The sequence below is a fragment of the Callorhinus ursinus genome, unplaced genomic scaffold, assembly GCF_003265705.2.
Source record: "Callorhinus ursinus isolate GAN/ISIS: 27379988/994484 unplaced genomic scaffold, GSC_fseal_2.0 scaffold14, whole genome shotgun sequence".
Lineage (NCBI taxonomy): Eukaryota > Metazoa > Chordata > Mammalia > Carnivora > Otariidae > Callorhinus > Callorhinus ursinus.
This window is the reverse complement of record NW_027397076.1, coordinates 25,577,998-25,601,948: the sequence shown is the minus strand read 5'-3', so window position 1 is coordinate 25,601,948 and position 23,951 is coordinate 25,577,998. Positions and strand designations below refer to the sequence as shown.

The window sequence follows — 23,951 nt, the reverse complement described above, 5'->3', positions numbered from 1 at the left end:
AGCATTGGAGCAGCACATACTAGCTCCAAGTCCCAGTTTTTGCTATTCATTAACTCAGTTACCATGCAAAAATGTTGATTACATTTTCTATAACTCACCTTTTCTCTTTTGTCAGGTTTTTTTTTTTTTTTTTTGGTTTGTTTGCTTCTTTGTTTTGTTTTCTGGTTTTGGATGGGATATTAATTTCTACCACACAACATTGTTGCGATACAAAATTTTAAGTGCCTTGTGTGGTCTTATGCATAACACACACTCCATAAATAATAGCTGCTTTTTTATTATTAATTACTATTGTGCCTCTAATTAGCTGATCTGACTCTATGGCATATATTGCATGCAGAAGTCATTGTATAGACTTTGCTACTGCATTTTTGATTCAGTGATTCATGTGGGAGATTCAATTTTTAACTGCAAGCTGTGTTGCCAAAAATAAATTTTGAATTTACAAGTCGGAAAAATATCTTTTCCCTGCATGTCACTTGGAAATTCTAAAAAAGGAAGCTTTTTCTAGTCTTTAAAAACTGCTGCCTAAAAGGAGAAAAACAGCGTAAAGATTCAATTATCTTTTGACCTGAAGTTTGTGTACAAAATGGATTTTATTGTATCAAATAAATATAACTCTATAGTAACGTAGATCTAGTAAACTAAAAAATATAACTCCATGTTTCAGATCATAGAAAAGACAAAATTGATATGTATCATTTAATCACTAAGGAATTTTTTAAGAACTCTTAACAGGAAGTTGGAAAGATAAGCTGGTTTAATTCACAAAACAATATATAATTTAAATACATCATAGAAAATTCTAATTCTTTGCATACCTATATATTTAATAAAATGTTATTATCTAATACCAAATTAGTAGCTATTTTGATAAAAAAAGTGGAGAGCTAGGGGCGCCTCGGTGGCTCAGTTGGTTAAGCATCTGCTTTTGGCTCAGGTCATGATCCTAGGGTCCTGGGATCAAGCCCCATGTTGGGCTCCCAGCTCAGTGGGAAGCCTGCTTCTCTCTCTCTCTCTCTCTGCAGCTCCCCCTGCTTGTGCTCTTTCTCTCTCTGTCAAATAAATAAATAAAATCTTAAAAAAAAAGTGGAGAGCTAAGCCTACTATAAGATTATCTACGTTTTCTAATATGTGGACTATGCTTAGCATTAATCCAGCCCCCACTCTAATAGGTCACAGTGAATTTAAGGAGCAAATAAGACAAAACTTCAAACAAAAGTAAATTTTAAATAGATTTATTTCTTGACAAAGAATAATGACAAAAATATACTCTAAAGCCATTAATGAAATATACTTACACAATTCATTTTAGATATATTAGTCTGTCCTCACATGCAAAGCAAAATGCGCTCAGTTTTTAATTATCTCGTCAGTTTTTCTTATTCCCTATTTTTCCTTAATTAATTGAACAAATATGCATCGCTTATATAATACATACATACTGTGTTAACAATGCTATAGGGGTAGCCAAGAAGAATCACTTTTCTAGTTTCCTACTAAAAAACGCAATCTAGTAGACCTTGTGTGCCCATCGCCTATTGAGTACATTATCAGTCAGGAAAACAAAAGCAGAGGCTGAAGTTTTGAGCATTAAGTGATACCTTTTTAAAGTGCATGATTTTCACATCTTACTGGAAAGAAAGAGCAAAAGATTGATTATTTGGGCAGTTAATAGTGCAGCTGCATTTTTTATACTAGTGTTATCACTGATGAATGATTCTATTTCATTGATTTTGAAAGCTGCTCATAGCGGAAGAAACACAAGTTTTGAAGCTGGGCTGATCTTGTGTCTTCCTGGTGCAAGGGGCGGGGCGGGGGAGAGGGGTTGGAAGAAGTGGGGTGCTGGGGAAGGCAGTGCATGTGCCTTTGACAATCACTTTACCTCATTTGAGAAGAATGGGGATAATGACAAGTACCTTCTGGATGGGACCGATGTAAGAAGTTAGAGAAATTAAATGCAATGCATCCATAATGGTTTTCATAGTTGATCCTCGAGAAATTCCTAGCAGTAAGCCAGGGCCTTGTGGTCTGTGACCTGAACCTTTTTGGAAATATTCTATTTGGCCTTCACAGTGTCCTTCACACACATACACACATACCACACATGATATATCCAGAAAGGCAGGCAGAGTATAGGTACCTTGTCCAGGTCTCATTACCTCTACCACTTCCTATGTTGCATGTTTGCTGCCTAATGTGTTATACATTTATATGTCGGCCTGGCTCTTGAAACATTTGTTTGCAACCTCCCTTTAGAGGTGAATGATGAAAGATATTCTTTTCTCACGAATCTCTTCTAAAATATAACTACATAAAAATTTTTAGAGCTGATAAGATTCGTTATATTTTAAAAGAATTCCATGTGATAGCAGAACTCCTTACCAACTAGAAAAGTTTCCTCATAAAAGAAACCTGGCATCAGATGATCGATATTTTCCATCTGACTTAGCTCTTTGTCACCTACATCCAAAGACTATTAGAATTAAGGGGTTATTTTTACATAAACAATAAGAAAGGGGAGCTGGAGATCCTGGGCTCTACCTGTGACACTGGATTAGATAAACATGAAGAGAGGACGTAGGAGAGGAGTGCTAGATGAAAGGAAAACAGCTAAATCTCTGGGACTAAGACAATGAAGAAATTACAAAGAGCAAGAGCTCAAGAAATAGCGTTGATGCTTTACTAGCCAGAAATCTTAGTGTTTCCAAACAGGGATATAGAAGAGTGGCAAACCTTCAGCTATTTTATAAATTCTCTGACTTTGGGTTGTGGGAAGGAGTGAAAATGAGAGACGTATCTTTGAACGATCAATTCATATAAAGGTGTAGAGAGCACAGTATCATCATTTGTGTGGTAGTAAAGCCGTCTCACACTTCATGGATCATCTTTTTCTGAGACAGTAGATATTGTTTTAATACACATTCTAATCTCATCTGTGCCTTTTGATATTTACACCAAACACTTATAAATATCATTCTCTCAACAAAGAGTTTTTGAATGCCTATTATTATATTATTATTATTATATGCCCCGTAGCTGTGTAGGTGATTAGAATAAAGCAGTGAACAAGACAAGACAAAACAAAAATTCCCAGCCCTTATGAATCTTTATGTACAGTGGAGAGGGAGGTATATTGCAAACAAGTAAATCAGTATAGTACATATTGTGTCAGATGGCAGTAAGGGCTGTGAGATGAAACAAAGAAAATGAAAGAAGAGGGAGAGTGTATATGTGCACATAACAAGGTTAGGGAACACTTGACTGAGAAGAAAACATTTGAGCAAAAGGAAGAGGGAAAAGAAAATGCAACAGAATAGGTGTGGCTAGTTTAAGAGGCCATCTTAACTGAACAGAATGGGCTAAAATGAAGGAGTAGGAGGTGATTTCGAAGACGTCAGGAAGGTGGTAGTGGAGATCATACATGGCTTGTAGGCCACGACTTGTATTTTACTGTAAGTAGGGTACATAACCATTGAAGCAGAAAATTAACTTGAACTGACTTACATTGTAACAAGTCACTCAGGCTGCCACGTTGAGTATAGACTGAAGTGGGTCAACAGCAGAAGAACCAGCCAGGAGACTATTGAATAATCCAGTGAGAGATGATGGTTGTGTGGAATAAGGAATAGCCATGAATACTTCGAGAAGAGGTCACATTTTTGATATCCTGAAGTTGGAAGTAATAGGTTTATGGCTGAATCAAATGCAGTGTGAGTGAAACAGAGGTACCAAGGACAGCTCCAAGGTTTTCTGATCTGAATAAGGATAATGGCCTTGGGGACAGCTGGAGGTGTAAGACTACAAGTCTGGCTTCTTGGGGGTGGGAGGATAATGGGAAAACAGTCCTGAATATGTTAATTTTGAGAATATGTTAGTTTTCCAGGCATCTGGCAATCAGGATATAGGATATGCTGGAGATATAAATTGAGATTCAAGGCAGTGGGTGGTTTTTGGAGCCATGAGACTGCATGGACTTAGCAGGGGAGTGAAGGTAGATTGAGAAGGGAAGGCACTACAAGTCTACAGAAAGTAGAACCAATGAAGGAGCCTGGGATGAGGGTAGAAAGTAAAGACGGATGAAAATCAGAGGAGTACAGGGTGCTTTTAGCCAAGTGAAGAATTACTACGGGGAGTGATAATTGGATCCAGTGCAGGATTCAACAACAGGGAAGTTAGCAATGACTTTGGTAAGAACAGTTTTAATGGGATGTTAGAGGCAAAGAATGTAAAATGGGCTCAAGAGGGAATGGGAAGAAAAGAAATGAATATATGCAGTAGACTCAACTTCAATAGCAACTAGTTAATTACATACGAAAAGTATTTGAAAAGATAAAAAATATGTAATTTAAAAGAATACATAAAAATGAAAAAGGTGAAAGGTTACCAAATAAAATTTCCACAAATACAGATAATTTTCTTTTTAATTAATTGAGCAAAAAGTGAGATTCTAAATATTTCACCTTAGCTGGTAAGATGATTAGGTGATGTTACAAATAAAATATCTCCTTGTATCTTTTTGCAGTAACTTTCAAGTACTCTATTAAATAGATGAAGTGATGTTATGTCTAGGAAGAACCAAAGATATAGAGAAAGAAAGGTTCCCACATTCACATAGATACACTCGCACTCACAGACACAACACCAAAATAAAAGGGGGAAAATATAAAGTAGTGATTTTGAGTATTCCTATATGCTAAGAGTGTGGCAATTCATTATTCATACCCACGTCTAAAGTTATTTAAAATTAGCAGCTTAAAAATGTTAAAAATTCATTACAAACTACAGAAAGTTTTTACCCTGTGACTTGATACCAAATTTTCTTTGCATACCTATTTAAAGGTTGATGAGGTAAACTCTTTTTTGCCTTTGTGGACATGTTTTGTAACTAATACAATGCATCCCAAATCATGGTCTTCTGAGATGTAAACATTATATGCCATTAGAGGGGATTTGGAGAAAGTTTCTCAGAAGCAGCATTTGGAAAGCAATGTCTCAAAGTGTTATGAATCACTTACCTCCCTGATGTCCCTTTGATACTTAGTGTTCATTTCTTCAGTTTTAATGAGATCCTTTCTTGCTGTCTCTGCTTCCTGTTCCACTTCCCCCACTCGGGAAGAAAGGGCTGCTAAACGTTCTTTCATTTGAGCCATTTCATAGTTTTGCTTTTCAAGCAATTCTTGTAGTTCGACTATTTGACTAGTTTCATCAGTTGAGTCTATAGAGCCATTGGACAAACGCTGCAGGAAATAAAAAAGAAATGGCACTTAGGATATTCTTCATCTTCAATTTAAAATTCATGAACTTAAAGAAATGAAACTGATAGAGCTTTCACAGTGAGAAATAAGAACTCTAGTTTTGAAGAAAAACTAAGTTTTTAGAAAAACTCTTAACTGACATTAAATATAAAGGTAGATCAGTAATTTTCAAATAGCTTAAGAGATGTATTTGAACTGGAAGCTGTATATATATATATATATATATATATATATATATATATATATTAACTTCACACAAAACACTGGTGTATCCTAAACATTTAATAAATGGCAGCTATTATTTTATCAATTATATTCAAAATTCATTATAAACAATATTATACTTATATAAAGTGTATTATTACTAAGTAATACGAAAGAAGACAGAAACTGTAATATTTTCTATTTTTATTCAAGATTCTGTGTGCATTTGCCAAGTTTTATTTTCAATGACACTCAGGAAAAGAACTTACACGTTTTTCTTTTAAAGAAGGTTATTCCCGGTATGAATCTGACCTAACTGGAACAAAGGTGTAACGTAAAAAAGCCTTGATTTCTATATTGCTAAGAACATAAAAGTCCTGAGTGCACACAACCCACAGGAAGGAGGCTTAAGAGGATTAAATACTTTGAGACTGATTTCCCCCCTTGCTGCCTAGAAACAGGGTGACCCATGTGTTCAGAAGCACGTCCTATAGCCCAGCTACATTGGAGAAGCTTTGTGGTGAAGACAGTGCAGCCACTGCGGAGAAACAGCACTAAAAGAAAAAGAGAAATGAAGGTGGGGGAAATCGTGGGGGAGACGAACCATGAGAGACGATGGACTCTGAGAAACAAACTGAGGGTTCTAGAGGGGCGGGGGTGGGGGTATGGGTTAGCCTGGTGATGGGTATTAAAGAGGGCACGTTCTGCATGGAGCACTGGGTGTTATACACAAACAATGAATCATGGAACACTACATCAAAAACTAATGATGTAATGTATGGTGACTAACATAACATAATAAAATTTAAAGAAGAAAGAAAAAGGGCACAACTAAGTTGAAATAAGAAAATGATGATGCACTTTGCTTTAATCTAGATGCAAATAACGAATGCCAAATTAAAAAAAGATAAACATAAAAAAAGAAATAAGTTGAGAAAAAGCAAAGAAAGTACAGTTAATTTTGCTATAGTGCTTGTTTGGAAAACATGAATCTGTTTTAATACAACAGATATAAGAAACAATTTGAATATTATATAAATTTTGTGTTTTCTTTTTTCCAATACATTGAAGTACAGTTGACAAGCAATGTTACATTAGTTTCAGGTGTACAACGTAATGATTGGACAGCTCTATATGTTATGCTATGCTCTAAATTTTGTGTTTTCTTATGCACTATTCATTCCTGAGAATCAGTGGCTAACCACAGAAACCTATAACTAACTTAACTGAGCTTTGTAGGAATACACAAAATAGACACGTGCACGTTCCTCAAACATCTAACATGGCCTCAGTTTACCACATGCTTTGAGTCAAACCACCCCCAACTGTGTTATAATTTTCTGCCTGATTTCAAATACCCCTCCTTCCACCACTTCATATAATGCACAAACCCTGAAACACATCCAACACCCAAATTTCAGGTCTTTTTCCAAGGAAAGAGTCATATTTATAGTATTTATGCAATTCTTGACTATTTAACCTATAAATCTGTGCTACATTTTTAATTAGTTTTCTCTTTGTTTTATGCCATTGGTAAAATTGTGACACAAACTCCTATCCTTCCGCAAGCCCTGTGTTTTTTATTGTGCAATTTTGCCTAGCTCATAACTTTTAGGAATGCAAATGACACATTAGAGCAAAACTGACTGCAGGAGAAAAGAGGGAGAACAGAAAGCACCATAAAAACAGTGAGAGAGAGAAAATAGAAAGGGAATGCAGACAAATGGTAAGGAGTGTTTAAAAAGTTCAATAACCAACACATGGAGAAACAGCCTGGAAAATCTAAATTAAAATAGCAGAAAAGATGGAGTTAGTCTTAAGATGGTATCTAAAGATGCCAGATCTACAGACCTAATACCTTGAAGATATTGCTGAATTCTTATATTGCAGACACTGAACATCTAATTATCTAGCAAAACAAGTAGGAGGTGTTGCAAATATGTAGGAACGTCGGAGATGTTGCTGAGATCCAGGTACTCCTTCAGCGGCTCTATTCCTCCCACTGCTGAGATGGCTGCTTGCTGAGGGACCAGAACTCTTTACAAAGTTATGCCCGTCCCTGAGGCATGCAATGTCACATACAAAGTAGAGGAACTGTGAAGCTAAAGAAAAACCAACTTTCTAGACAGTTTTTATGGGCATAAATTGCAAAAACCTAGGGACCTTTACACAGGACACAACTATCTGTGCATTGAACTGAGAAAAGCCAGTTTATAATCCTTAGGCAGTAATTGAGAACTGGTTTAAGGAAGAAGGCTAGAGCCAGGGGCTCCTGGTTAAGCATCTGCCTTTGGCTCAGGTCATGATCCCGGGGTCCTGGGATTGGGGTCCTGTGATCGGGGTCCTGGGAATGAGCCCTGCATGGGGCTCCCTACAGGGAGCCTGCTTCTCCCTCTGCCACTTTCTATCTCTCTTTCTCTCAAATAAATAAATAAGATCTTAAAAAAAAAAAAAGAAAAAAAAGAAGGCTAGAGCCAATTGCCAGTCAGTTATGTCCAAATTTGGTATTACTGAGGCATGATATGACAGGGTTCGTTTTTTTTTTTTTTCATAATAGCAAATATCTTTGAACTCTGTATACTACTTACAAGTAACGAGGCAAGCTTAAGCTTTAATAGAACTTCTTTTTTTTAATTTGTTTTTCCTATTCTGTTTATTTAAAAATAATTGTACTGCATCTACATTTTGAAAGCATGCATCCATTTCTCCTTTTTTTTCAATTTTTTTTAAATTTTTTATTGTTATGTTAATCACCACATATTACATCATTTGTTTTGGTGTAGTGTTCAATGATTCATTGTTTGTTCATAACACCCAGTGCTCCACGCAGAATGTGCCCTCTTTAATACCCATCACCAGGCTAACCCATCCCCCTACCCTCCTCCCCTCTAGAACCCTCAGTTTGTTTTTCAGAGAACTTCTAACGCCTTACATTGAAGACTTCCTCTAGTCATCTTAAAAAAGACAATTTTTAGAAACTATAAAAATCACTAGAAAACAAATTTTTGTTTTAGAAAATATTTTATATAACTGGAAAAAAAATACACTTCGGATTCTAAAGCCCTAAAGAACGTGAGAGAAAATGAGACTCAGGTAATCACACAGAGTGGATTTGAATTAAAAGGCAGAACTTTGAATTCCCAGTTCAGTTCATCTAACCTTTACCATATTGCCTTTACTCGGAACATGTAAATCAACAGGATACACTTATACATGCTATATGGTATAGACAAGTACCAGGAATGTTGTGTAGGTGTGTGTGTGTGTGTGTACTGAATATACTGGATACACACACACCACACATTCCACAAATATTTGTTCAGTCAACTGAATCATGTTAATTTTCTAATTAGAAAAATGATTATTCCAATTCTGTGCACCTGAGGTCCATTAAAATCTTGTTTAAAAACTGCATATTTTTAACAGGCTCAAGGCAAGAAAAATTTAATTAAATATAAACAGTAATCAGGCAACTAAAATAAAACACTTAAAATGTTAACCTTTTTAATTCCTTTAGCAACAGATGTATATTACAACATCTTTACACTACTTTGACTATCCATGGGAAAATTTTTGAAACCTCAGTTTTTTTCTGAAGTATTTATAAATCGTTTATGCTTAAAGATGTGTAACATTTCACCTATTCAAACCCCCTTAAGTATATTTTGTGGTGAGCTTAATATATATTTCATAATTTCAGAGTAAAAGGTCATATAAAAACTATGATTTATATCTTAGAAAAATAATACTTTTGTTCCAAATCATTGTTATGTAGACTTATCTTTAAAATAAATTGTGGGATTTGAACTGAAGTGACAAATTATTGAATTAAAAGAAAACTCAGAGGTTATTTTAAATAGCTTTGTTGAGATACAGTTTGTATCCATAAAATTCATCCATTTAAAGTATAAATGTCAATAGTGTTTGCTATACCTAAAGAGGTGTACTATCAACATAATCTAACTTGGAGAACATTTTCATCACCCCAAATAGAAACCTTACCCATTAGCAATCATTTGCAGCTGACCCCCATCTCGAGCCCTAGATACCACTTAACTACTTTCTGCCACAATAAACCTGCCTATTTGGTACCTTTCACATAAATTGAATCAAAATAGATAGCCTTTTGTGACTGGCTTTATTCACTGAGCATGTTTTTGAGACTCATTCACGCTGTAGCTATTATCAGATTTTTTTATTGCTGAATAGTGTTCCACCATGTGGATATACTATCTGTTATTTATATATTCATCTGGTAACAGACATTTTAGACTGTTCTCACCTTTTGGCTACTGCGAATAATGCTGTTATGAACATTTGGGTACAAGTCTTCGTGTGGATGTATGTTTTATATTCTCTTGGGTATATTCCTGGGAGTAAAATAGCTGGATCATATGGTAATTCTATGTTAACATTTTGAAGTACTATTTCCCAAAATTGCTGCACCACTCTACATTCCCACTCACAATGATGTGACTTCAAGTTTCTCATATTCTCACCCAAACCTGTTATTGCTTTTTTAAAATTAAAAAAATTTTTTTAATTAAATTCAATTAGCCAACATATATTACATTATTAGTTTCAGATGTAGTGTTCAGTAACTCATCAGTTGCGTATAACACCCAGTGCTTCTCACATCACATGACCTCCTTAATTACAGCTACTCTAGTGTGTATGTAGTGGTATCTCTTTGTGCTTTTGATGTGCACTTCCTAACAGCTAATGATGTGGAGCATCTTTTCATGTGCCTATTGGCTTTTATATATCTTCTTTGGGGAAATGTCTATTTCAAATTCTTTACTCATTTTCTAATTTAGTTATTTGTCTTTTTATTAATGAGTTATAAAAATTCCATATAAATATATATTTTGGATACAAGTACTTTATCAGTTATATGACTTGCAAATAGTTCTTCTCAGTCTGTGGATTATCTTTTCACTTTCTTGATGGTGCTGTTTGAAATGCAAATGTTTTTATTTTTAATGAAGTCCAATTTATCATTTTTCCCCTTATGCCTTGCACTTTTGGTGTATCAAGAAATTATTTCCTAACCAAAGTTATGAAGACTGTCAATGTTTTATTTTAAACTGTAGACTATATTTAAATTATTAATTTTCAAATGCAATAAAAGCTCAAATGTTAGAGTTTTAAGTATACATATATATATATATTCATTTAAAAAATACGTATTGAGCACCGATTATGTGCCAGGAGGAAAGTATTATGTTTTGGGATTTTTTATTAATGTGCTGATACATTTCTGCATCAAGAAAAGTCTCATCATGCAGAGAAGTAACACAAATAAGCAACTATTAGGCAATGCAATGAGTTATCATAAAGTTAGGCTTTGCCTACATATTTATGATATGGAGGCAGAGAAAATATTATTTGTGATACTCTTTGAATTTTATCTTTATTTTCTTTTAAAGATTTTATTTATTTATTTGAGAGAGAGAGAGAAAAAAAAAACTAGTAAGGGGGAGGGGCAGAGGGAGCAGCAGACTCCCCGCTGAGCAGGGACTAAGCTATAGCAAAAAGATGGGAGTGGGCAGACAAACAAAAAAAAAAGTAAAAGTCAAGGTCTTACAATGATCTCAAAAGCCCGTATCAGGGACACCTGGACGGCTCCGTCGGTTAAGTGTCTGCCTTCAGCTCAGGTCATGATCCCGGGGTCCTGGGATGGAGTCCCCTATCAGGCTCCTTGCTCAGCGGGGAGCCTGTTTCTCTACTGCCTGCCGCTCCCCCTGCTTGTGCTCTCTCTCTCTGACAAATAAATAAAATCTTTAAAAAAAAACCCATATTATCTCAAGAACCCACATCATCTGCCCATCTATGCCCACTCCCATGTTTTTGCTATAGTCTATTCCATTCTGGCTATACTGGTCCCCTTGAAAATCCTAAACCCACTTGTGTCTCCCAACCTTTGATTTTTCTGTTTCCTCTACCAGATAAACATGTGGCATGTTCTTTTTTGGGTCTTGGATCAATGTTTTCTTTGCCTAATCAATTCCCCTAGTATAAGCTTAACCCAAATACTGCATGTGACATCTTATACTGAACATTACCTTGTGACATATCTGAACTGGACCCATTTCCATGACCTCTTTGTGTGTCATGAACATCTGTGTATCCAATCCTCTTTGACAACTCTGAACCCTTAGAAGATGCAGTAGGCCAAGATCTATGAGCTCCTACTTCTGGTGATTGGCATTGGTATGATCTTTGCCATCCTCCATACCAATCCTCACCTGGGATTTGTAGCTGGATTTTCCTGTTCCGCGCATGATGTCTGGGTCATCTACTCCCCCTTGAATTACTGTAACAACCTTCTAACTGGTCTCTTTGTTTCTAACCTTGTCCTCTTAATTTCCTTTTTAAAAGAGCCAAAATGATCCATGGTCATCTTGTTACACGGTAGTCAGACCAAGTCATTCCTCTGCTCAGAACACTCCAATCCTTTTCCATCCTACCCAGTACAAAAGCAAAAATATTATAACAAGCAATAACCGCAGCCTCCCACTTCCTACTCTCTTGCCCTCCCCTCCAAGCCCTGCCCTCCCTGCCCTCTCTCCCACTATTCTCCCACTTGCGCTCTTGCTTTAGCCACATGGGCAACCTTGCTGCTCTTCTAATAAGTCAATCACTCCTCCACATTGCAGCCTTGGCTTTAGTTTTTGCTACTGACTGAAACATTCTTCACTGGTATTCCACATGGCTAACAACCTCAACTATTTCAATGAAGCCAGCCCTGACCACTTTAATTAAAAGGGCAAACTGTTCCTACCTCCATGTTTCCTCAAGACTCCTGATTTTTTTTGTGTTTCTCTACTTTACCTTTTCAATATCACCTTATGACATACTAGATGATTTACTTAGCTATATTTATTGTTTATTATCTGCTAACCTTCTCCAACTTGCTAGATCATAAGCTTCAGCAGGGAAAGAACCTTTATATGTTTTCTTTTTGTGTATCACAAGTACCTAGAATGATGCCTGACACATGATGGTTATGAGATAAACTTTTGTTAACTGAATAAATGTTTTGATTACTTGTGTCTCTAGTGACTTAGAACAGCATCTTCCACAAAAAAATGTATTTGTTAAATGAATGAATGAAAGTTTCCATTAATGAGTAAGATGAGTTTTAGGAAAAACAGTAAGGATTCAAAAATAAATAAAATATGGAGACAATATTTCCAGCCTTCATTGCACAAAGTTTATGAAAAAAATGTTTTCATAAAAAGTATATATAAAATAGAACTGAGTCCTTTTTTGCCCTATTTTAAAGCATAATATAGATGAATTATCTTTATGGTAGAAAAATCTGATGTAAACTAAGGAAACCATTATTATAAATGCATATTAAGATAAAAAAAAATGGTAGAAATATACAGTCTACAAGTAAGACCAAATGAAGTGTATGAAGTCCCAGAAGTCCTACCATGTCATAGTCCTACAGCTTCTAAAGATAAAGCCAGGAATTTAAACATGTTCTTCCATTTTCTATCAAGTAAATACTGGAAATATGGTTCTCTTTGTATTTGATAATCTTCAGTAAAATGACCTCACCATTAATATTTTTTCCATCCTACTTCTAGCTTTAGTATTTATTTAAAAAACTGTAACATGTTTTTAAAAAAATAGTCTAGTTAAATTACTAATGTGCACATTTGCATTCTGTATTTTATGATGCTTTAACGGTTACTGCTGATTTTGAGCATATTTTAGTGGTTACACATTGCCCTTCTACCCCATCAAAGAACAGCAGTTTCTGAAACATAACAATGAATAATTTTCACATTTCTTTTAAATGGTAAGATAATGCTTGTTGAATGTACAGAACAGAGGGCATTTAAAGTGCTATATTAGTATAACTTAATAATTAAGTTCCCCTTGGATAGTTATGTCTTGACGAGGTATTCCAGAGGATTTAGGAGCTATGTTAATTATAAGATTTTAGAGGTAGATGGACACTGCCTATGCAGAATGAATACTTGGTTGACCTCCCCCTGCCCTAAGAAGCTATTATATTTGACAGCTGATAATTTTCCCTCAGATTCATTGAGATATATTTGATATATAACATTGTGTAAGCACAAGCATATCGTGTACAACATGGTAATTCGATACATGTATATATTGTGAAGTGATCACAATAGGGTAGTTAACACCCATCCATTACCTCACATAATTACCATTTCTTTTTTGTAGTGACAACACTTAAGATCTACTCTCTTAGCAAATTTCAAATATACAATATAGTATTCTTAACTATAGTCACTATGGCAGATGATAACTTAAATATTACTATGAACATAATTCCACACTTGATTTGTACATTTTGACACCTCTTTTCCCATGTGTTTCATATCTAAACCATAATGCTTGATTCTCTCATAAGGAATTTCAAGTAGATCTCTTTTTCTCTTATGTATTTTACTTCTCGTGGCTTATTAATCTTTTAGAGAAAATAAGAAAAGGTGAGGCCAAAGAGTAGAAAGTAGGAATTTATCTTATTATTAATTAAATCCAGATGTTAAAGGCACAGATACACTTAAAATTTATCAGCATTTAAGGGGTCACAACATGCCCTTCCATTCCATTTTTAAAAACAGTTCTATGAATATTATGGTTAGAGATAAATCCTTGATTGATCAAAAAAGTTACACTAAGATTTGCAATCATAACGTAAGTAATCTAGCTTTAATAATTCTGTGGGGGATTAGAGAGACTCTAAAAAATGGCAAAGTCTTATAAAATATATTTCATTCTGTGAGAAGAGAAATGTAGTACTATTGAAATATAGAACCAAAAATAAAGAAATAACACAAATCAGACAGGGAAAACATTCATAAGCATAAAAATAATAAGAAAAAAAAACTAGAGTTGATAGTTCATTGGAAATTTCCTATGTGAGTCAGCAATGTTAAGGTGAAAAAGGTAACAGAATAAAGACCTAGTCAATCAGGAATTCCACAGACCAATAGTGAAGTCTCTTTGTGAACTCTGTGAGTAAATCCTAGACCAAACATTGATTCCGGGGGGACTCTAGAAGACTTCAGCCAATCTGATGCCCTAGCAAATACTATTTCCTTTCATTCCAAGAGATCATTATGCTCCTCATTTTACTTCAAATTCTCAAATTTGGATTTGCCTCCAAATCCTCAAATAAGACTGTATCTTCCATTAGAATAATGACAACTAATAATAATAGCTATCATTTATTGGATACTTACTTACCCAAGACATATAGCTGGTAAGATTTCTGGATCCAAGCATGGGTTTGAAATAATTACTCCACTTCACTAACATTTGTTAAGTTCTGACTATGTACTAGGCACTGTTCCAAGTGCATGATGTTCATAAACTCTTTAATCCCTATAGCACACTATTTTAACAGAAAAGGAAATTGAAGCAAGGAACATGGGTATTTTGCTTAAGGTCACACTACTAAAAAGTAATGAGGTTCAAACAGGAACCCAAGTATTCCAGTGTCACATACCATTCTTTTTTTCATTCATTCTCTCTCTCTTTCTCTCTCTCTGCCTCTCTCTCTGCTTACTTTTGTTCATTCACTGTTTCATTTATCAATTTATTCAATCTCTACTTGTATTTCATTTATCCATTCACTCAAGCACTAAAACTACTGTTTAGCCTCTACCATATGCCAGACACTACATTGGGTGCTCAGAATATGAAGATTCCTACCTGAAAGTAACAAAATATAGGAAAAAAGAGTAAACCAAAGCAAGCAACCAAACCATTAACAAAATTCATAAGGACCAAAAAGTATTTAAACACTGAGGAGTCCAAAGGCTTCAAGGCTATGATTTTGGACATTTTGGGTCTGCCTAGACTGTTTATGTTAATTTCCATATTGCTTTTTAGCTCTCAGAAATCAGACCCGACCTCATATTTCAAATCTTGTCCTACAAATAACCACATTTTGTCTTTGTTCTGAAATTCTCCAGCACGGAATTCACAGCTATTATTTCTAATTCTACACTGACTCTTTAAATCTGTTTCATCATATATAAATCATCTATTTACAAACCTTGCAAATCTAGAGCCTAGAACAAAGCAGACAGAATATCTGTACTCCATATCAGTTATTCTCAACCATGACTACACATTATAATCCTTGGGAGAGTTGAATAAAAATATAAAGTGGATTCCACACCAAATGTGATAAACATAAAAGCTCCTAGAAGAAAACATAGGCAGTAATTTCCTTGATACTGGCTGTAGAAACATTTTTTGAGATAATGTGTCTTCAGACAAGGGAGACAAAAGCAAAATTAAACTACTGAGACTACATCAAACTAAAAGGCTTTTGTATAGTGAAAAAAACCATAAACAACCAAAAGGAAACCTATGAATGGGAGAAGATATTTGCAAATGATATATCTGATAAGGGGTTAATATCCAAAATACATAAAGAACTTATATAACTCAACACTAAGAACACAATCCAATTAAAAAATGGGCAGAGAACCTGAATAGACGTTTTTCCAAAGAAGACATACAGATGGTCACCAGATACATGGAACGATGCCCAACATCACTAATCATCAGAGAAATGCAACTCAAAACCATAGTGAGATACCACTTTACATCTGTCAGAATGGTTAAAATAAAAAAAAAAACACAAGAAATAACAAGTGTCTTTTGATATAAGAGAGGATAGCAGAAGGTTAATTTGCATAATTACCAGGAAACCTCAGGGGAGAAAGGAAAAATAAGACTGCTCTCCTTTCAGTTTTGAAGTTCAGTGTTATTCTCAATTATCCTACAAACTAAGACAATTGACTGGATCAGAAGGTTTCCAAGAACTCCAGAGAAGAACCTACCATGTGGGAAGTGGGAATATGCACAGGGACCTGAGTCCAATGCCCAATATCAGTCATGGTTCTAGCTCAGTGTGTAGCTGAGTCTGAAAGACCTTCCTTGGCTCAGTCATCCTGATAAGTTTGGGAACCTAGGTGTGAAACTAAGCCTCAAAGTGGTGTCACATGAAGAAGGAGGAATCCTCCCTGAAGAAGCACACTGCCATGGGATGTCACTACTGCTGGTGGAACTTCAAACCAGGCCAATGACTGGTATGGAATGATTTCTTTTAGCCTGTATGTCAGTGGGCTATTGCAATGGTACATGGATAGCATTTGATTTTGAGGGGCCACCTATTTTTAAAAAAGTAATACTTTGAAAACTCAAAAGAGGCAATGGCAATTAAAAAAAATGGTTGGTCACTTGTTATCTTACGAAATTTTCCAGTTCTTTTTCACAAAATGTGAAAAACAAACAAACAACAAAACAAAACAAAACAAACTGGTGCTTTTGACCTGATTAAGTTTTGGGGGTTCTTGGATAATTCAGGCAGAGCAAGAATGGTTCTAAGACAGTGATACCAGACTATTTTATATAAAGTCAAGTATGCCATTTTGACCCATGCTACTCTATAGTGTATTGAGGTCTTGAACATTGTATTGAACATTGAAGTCTTGGGCAATACATAAGAAGAAATAAAATCATGCTATGTTGAAAATAGACTGTAGAGGGTGCATTGGAGAAGCAGAGAGAGCGGCCAGGAAATAATTACAATAACCCAGGTGAGAGATGGTTGATAGTGGTTCAGAGTGTAATGATTAAATGGAGATGGTAAGAAGTGGTCAGATCCTAGGTATATTTTGAAGGTAGGGCAAATCTAATTTCTTTACAATTTGATGTGCGGTGTGAGACATAGGGAGGACTTGAGGATAACTTGATATTCTTCACCTTGAGCAACGATTATCTGAGATGGGGAAGATGCAGACAATTTGTTTGGGTCTAGGGGATACAAGAGGTAAGTTTTTGACATTTTAAGTGTGCAATATCTTTTAGATGTACAAGTGGAGATGTTCAATAGGCTGTTGGATAAATGTGTTTGGTTGTAGAGTCTGAAGCAGAAGTAAAGGTTTGTAAATCATTAGCTTATGGATACTAGTTAAGACTATGAGACTGATGGCAATCATTGAGAGAAGAAATGGAAGGCTGAGACCTGGGTTACTCCAACATTAAGAAGTCAGGAAGAAGGGGCGCCTGAGTGGCTAAGTCAGTTAAGCATCCGCCTTCGGCTCAGGTCATGATCCCTGGGTCCTGGGATCGAGTCCCACATCGGGCTTCCTGCTCAGTGTGGAGCCTGCTTCTCCCTCACCCTTTGCCTGCCACTCCCCCTGCTTGTGCTCTCTCTGTCAAATCAATAAATAAATAAAATCTTAAAAAAAAAAAAAGAAGTCAGGAAGAAGAATATGGTCCAAGAAAGGAAGGAGACTGAGACAGAGCCACTGGGGAAGTAAGAGAAAAACAGAGTGTGGTTTCCTATAATGTAAGTAAATAAAAAAAGGGCGGGGGGAATCAAGGAGGAAAGAGTGATCTAAGGCATTAACTACAACAAAGGTTGAGAATTGGCCATTGTATTTACCAATATAAAATTTACCAGTATAAAATTACCAAGTAGTGATGGTAACAGGACTGGTTTATGTGGAGTGGTGGGACAAAGACCTTACTGGAATAGATTTATAAAAACTGCAAAGAAAGCAACTGGGGAAAATGAGTAGACAACCTCTTTGAAGAGCTTTGTGGCAAATGGGAGCCAAAAATAGAGCAATAGCTGATGGTAGAAGTAAGGTCAAGAGAGAATTTTTTTTTCTTTTAGTTGGAAGAATTTTGTGTGTTATAGGAATGGGATAAAGAAAAAAAATGATGACAAGGACAGCACAATAAGAATGGCTGGGGGGGTATAACTGACCAGATGATTGCTGGAGACGTCAACACAGGAGACAACAAAGTTGTCTTTGTCTAAGATTTACTTTTGAATTTTTTTTAAAGATTTTAATTTATTTGACAGAGAGAGACACAGCGAGAGAGGGAACACAAGCTGGGGGAGTGGGAGAGGGAGAAGCAGGCTTCCCGCGGAGCACGGAGCCCGATGTGGGGCTCGATCCCAGGACCCTGGGATCATAAGCTGAGCCGAAGGCAGGTGCTTAACGACCGAGCCACCCAGGCGCCCCTAGTTTTGAATTTTTTAAAGATTTATGCTCAGTCTAATAAGCCCTTTCATCCTCTTAGACACATGGACAATTTAAGACTTTGCTTAAAGCAAATACTCTTATATTTTGAAATCCATGAAATCAGGTAGTTGATATGCTGCCTTTCTTCACCCATGTTCACTTTCAATATTTGGTATACTTATACTATATGTTGCCTCCTCCTGTTTACAAGCTGTGGGACTTTGAGTCAGTAATCTTTGCTCTACAAACCTCACAGGGTTTCTACAGGCATCAAATAAAACAACTGTGTAAAAGCACTTTGGGAAAGCTGTAAAGGGCTTCATACCAGTTATTTATCTTGTTCATATTGGTGTGTAGCCTTTGTTAATAAAATCTCCACACAGGCTTGAAGAAGGGTTTGCCTATCTTTAAAAGGCCAGAGCCAGCATTAAGGAATATTCTTCAGAATACTCATCCTGGCATACGCAATTTCCCTGCAGATAAAGGGGATTTCTGGTCATACAAGTTTAGGAAAAGCTGAATACTGCTCCTCTTGGAACTTGACAATATTAAGAAAAAAATCTAATGAATACTACAGTTAAGATGTTAGTTCAAAAATGTATAGCACAACATTTCCTAATATTTTTGTCCTAGGAATTCTCTTTCTGGGGAAGTGGATTCTGTAAAACACACATTAAATTCCTGGCACACTAGGGCTTCATGAGAAATGATAAGAAGGATAAACTCAACAAAAGTGAAAAATAAAAGTAGGTCAATTGCAGAGTATCTAAATAATAGCCTTAAAAATTTTCCTGGATTGACTCAGCAGATCAGACGAAACAATACACAGGGAAGGAAAAGTATTTGTTCTTCTCTACATCACTTTAAGGGAGCAAATCCTTGGTATAAAATAAACACTCAAATTATGCCAATAGGATAGAGATAAATGAACACACTTTCTGTCAAATTCTGTGAATCAGTCTTTTAAAGTCTGAAGATAACCTACTTCAACAAAGGTGTGTTCTTTCTTCTGCCCTCATATCTGGGCTGATAATAAAAATGATACTGAATCTGCTCTCAAAGATAGGCAAGTCAATTCCCCTTTCTCTTCCCATCTAGTAAGGCCATAGTTAAAGCATAAAAACCCAGGCACTGCATTCAGAGAGACATTTACTTTGAGCTTAATGAGTTCCCACACAACATTAGATTTTTATTTCTCATTTTTGCCATTGCATATAGAAGATGCCTGACTTTTGGTCACAAGTTTTTTCTTCAACTCAGCTCCTATAACACTGATATGGTATAACTTCATGTGCATATGAATGAACATGGGGCATCCTAAACTTGCCTCTTCTGGGCCCTTTCAAAGCCAGTCATAGACCTCTAAGCCACTCCAGCCATATGTGTCAAGGGCTATACTTGGACCTTCTCTTTCCTGAGAGACGTGCCACCCCTAAGATGGCGAATTCGTAAATCCCATCCCTTTGCTTGGTTTCATTGCTTGAAAATTCAAATAAAGAATAAAAGAGAAGTATACACAGTTCCTATGAGGAATTAGATTACAATATATGGGATCATTGCACAGAAGACAATATTCTGTTAGAGCTATTCAAATGTAAACAAATCCAAATGATAATTATCTTTGATACAGAGAAGAAATCGGGGCTTAATCAATAATGCATAAAATAGGCCACCATTGACAAAGACTAAATTTCTAGAAGAATAGTTGCTGGCAGTAGTTGACATGTAGTGAGGAAGGCATATAAAAATGGCCAAAATGCAGTGAATACACCAAAGACATCCCCATGGGTAACTACTTTCAACTAGAACTTAGCAGAGGACTCTAAAAGAATGGCATTTGTGCCAAGTAATGTTTATTAGTATTTTAAATTAGAAATATGGTATATTCATAAGCCAAACCCTTAAATGTACAGCTATCAGCTTTGTGTGAGATTATGCAGAATCTTCATATTATGATATTTCAAATTAGACCATAATAGCATGATGAAATAAAATCCTTTTGTCATCACTGAGGATCATTTTGCTCATATGTTAACTTTTCCTAAGTGCCCATTTTTGTCATTGGTGGTTCATTTAAAATACAGCATTGTATTGCTAGAAATCCATAAAACCCTTAATTTTGGTAAAGGCACATGCCATATTTCATTTTTTATAACATTTCAGCTCAGTGTCCTTCATGACCAAAGTTCTACAAAGCAAACATTACACACTTAGTTCCTAGATTTTCTGAACTGAGGATTATTCTTGCCACTGATTCTTCATTTTGTTTTGTGAATTTTTTGGCCATAATTTTTTCTCCCTATCTGAACTAAGGAACTGAAAAAATGTGAATAAAAATCCATTTCTGATTTTGTATTTATTCAGCTTTTACATTTACATATTACTGTTGCTTAAGTTATGTTACATTTCAATTTAAGAACAGTCATGAACTAATGTCAGATTCTAAGAGAAGAGAATAACAAGAACAACAATTTTGAAAAGCGAGCAAACAGCTTGGTTCATTCAGAGCACCTAGGTTCAAAGTGAGGATGACAAGCGAAGGAAGCTTGAGGGGGGAGCAGAGAACCACCAGCCTAGAGAGGGCCTCACATGTCAAAAGGTGCCTCACACTTTGTATGGTCACTGACAAATAGCCACCTCCTTCACCCTTAGTTCTGTGAAGAACTAAAGTAATGTTTCAGTCACTGATGAATAAGAAATATCAAAATGTACTGTATATGGTAAAATGTAACTATTGCTTTGTGAGACTTCTTTTTCAGTTTTACACATACATGCAAACAGATGTAACACATATATTGCTGAGTAAAAGGTTGAAATTAAATTGTATTTCTTACAGTGGGTAGCTGACAGGTAGGTACCCAGTATCCGGGGGGGTCCAGGGCAAAACAATGAAGAGAGGTCCATTTACCATAAATCTAAATATTTAACGATTATAAATCAAGCCAGCAAACTGTCAAGTAAAAATATAACCTATTACATCCCTTGAAAAGATACCTTCACATTGACTTTTAGACCAAATTCTAAATAATAATTCTCAGTCTCCTTGAAGTTCTATGGCAGGACTTAGACCAAATTCTAAATAATAATTCTCAGTCTCCTTGAAGTTCTATGGCAGGACTTAGCCAGCTATGGCCCCTGGACTGTTGTCTGCTCCCCTTCTCTTCCTCGTCTCAGCTCCTTCCAGAATACTGAACTGGTTTTGCCTGAATAGATACCTCAGCCAGCATTTTCAAACTTTGTGGAACCCCAGCAAACAGGCATCCCTTGGCCACACTCCTTCAGTCTAGGAATGGGTGCACTAGAGTGCAGAGAGACTACAGACATTGCTCCTGGGAAGAAGTCAATAAAGGCCCTGGAGGCAGGTGAAGGTCTGTCTGATCAGAGTGTCTGGGCTTCCAAGTACCCGGCATAGGGTCAAAAAGTGGTGGTGGTGTGGCTCACAGGTGTGCAATTTCCCCTGGTCTCCTGAACTTCTCATCCAGTAGAAGGGCAAGGCCCACCAAATCACAGCCCTGTCTTGCCTAGGTTTAAGAGTCATGCTTGCCATGATCAAAAGTTTGGAATGCCATTGCCTTGGAGGATCTGTTCAGAGTAAAAACAAACAAACAAACAAAAAACCAAACAAAAAAACAAACAAAACAAACAAAAAAAAAACCAGTAATAACTGGGAGAAGTTGTGGGAAAAATAAAAATAAAAATAAAAGCACACTCTTGAAGAGAATGAAATAATCAATTCTAAAAAACAAATGAATATATATAATAATAAAAGAAAAGATCAGAAAGACTAAGATTGGCTTAGAATGAATATTTTTAAAGATCTTGTTTATTTATTTGAGAAAGAGAGAATGAGAGATAGCGAGCATGAGAGGGAAGAGGGTCAGAGGGAGAAGCAGACTCCCCGCCGAGCAGGGAGCCCGATGTGGGGCTCGATCCTGGGACTCCAGGATCATGACCTGAGCCGAAGGCAGTCATTTAACCAACTGAGCCACCCAGGCGCCCCTAGAATGAATTTTTTAAAAAATCGACAGTAACACCTATAGAGATCATCCAGGCATGTGAGAAGGAATATGAGGGCATAATATTGTCTGGAGGTGAGAAGACCAGGGTTGTGGTCCTGCTCTGGACAAATAAGTCATTTAATTGTTCTAAGTCTCAATTTCATTATCGGTAAAATTAAGAAAAGGAACATCTCTATCAACTTTGGAAGTCTGATGTGTGAAAAAATGACGGATATAAAATTGCAGTGCAAATGATTTAAAAAAAAATCTAATTAAGATGCTCCCAGGTTAACAGACTTCTATATCTTCCCATTGCTTTGAGAATAAAATTAGACTCCTTACCACAACCTACAAGAACTTACATGATCTGACCTTGTTCACTGCTCCATCCTGTCTCCTGCTGCCCTCTCCCCTGACCTAGTACTAGGCTTCAGTGACCCTGTCATCCTTCCTTCCCAAGAAGGTGCCAGAGATGCTCTTTCTCACCCTTGGTGCATTTGCACTTAGTGTTTCCTTTGCCTCAAAAACTCTTTTAAGTTTTTCCATGTGGTTGAATCCATGTCCTCTTTCAAGTTTCAGTCCAAACCCCACTTCCTAAAAAGGTCCTTCCTTGCCATGTCTATTTAACATACTTCACACCTGCCCCTTGATCACATTCACTCCCTCTTATATGCACTTATTGCCTGTGCCTTCATCTGCCTTGTTCATTACTACCTCCCAACCACCTAGACCAGAACCTATATCCTAGCACCTTCAATAAGGTTGCCACTAAATATTTATTGAAAAATGCATGACCATGAAAACATAGTATTAATAAATATAACCATCACTATTTATTGCTTGTAATCAAGTTTTGTTAGTTATAGTCAGTGTCTTTACTCTTTACAACAAAGCTGTAAGTTAGGTATGACTATTTTCCGGTAACTGATGCTCAGAGAGGTTAAAGTTCAAGGTCACCCAGCTAGTAATTGGCAGAGATGGAATTTGAATCCAGGTGTACTGACATCAAACAAATCATTATTCCATGCTGCCTCTCTAACACCTCCCATCACAATTAATTTATCTCTCCTTTAAACTCTAATATCATTTTTGACACTACTTATTTATCATGTTTTACAATATTAATTGAGGCATGCTGATTTTTCACTCTAGTTTCTCAGCAGATTTATCACAGAGACAATGTCTTCTGAATCTCCACCAGTGTCTAACATCCCACTTATCCACATCACTTAGCAAATATTTGCAGCTGCAAAAAATAATTGGAAGTACAGAGTATATGAGTCAGGAGCATTATTATCTCCTTTACAAGAATAGTGTGTTTATTGCAAAAATTTCACAAATTAATTCGCCTCTAGAAATTAATAGGAAGAAAGGTATTGAGCCCAGTTCTGAACTTTTAATGAGGTAAAATTTAGTGTCCTGAAAATTTTTATTATCTGATG

The 23,951-nt window shown here is 36.1% G+C and overlaps 1 protein-coding gene across 23 annotated transcripts in view; it reads right to left on the bottom strand.

Moving 5' to 3' along the window:
- The window catches only part of PPFIA2 (PTPRF interacting protein alpha 2), a 467,388-nt gene that overhangs the window by 111,944 nt on the left and 331,493 nt on the right, over positions 1-23,951 (bottom strand). For all 23 annotated transcript variants that reach the window (XM_073900584.1, XM_073900585.1, XM_073900588.1 and 20 more), the window contains one exon: positions 5,019-5,240. In XM_073900584.1, the coding sequence (XP_073756685.1) occupies positions 5,019-5,240 (222 nt within the window). The remainder of the gene's footprint in view (positions 1-5,018; positions 5,241-23,951) is intronic.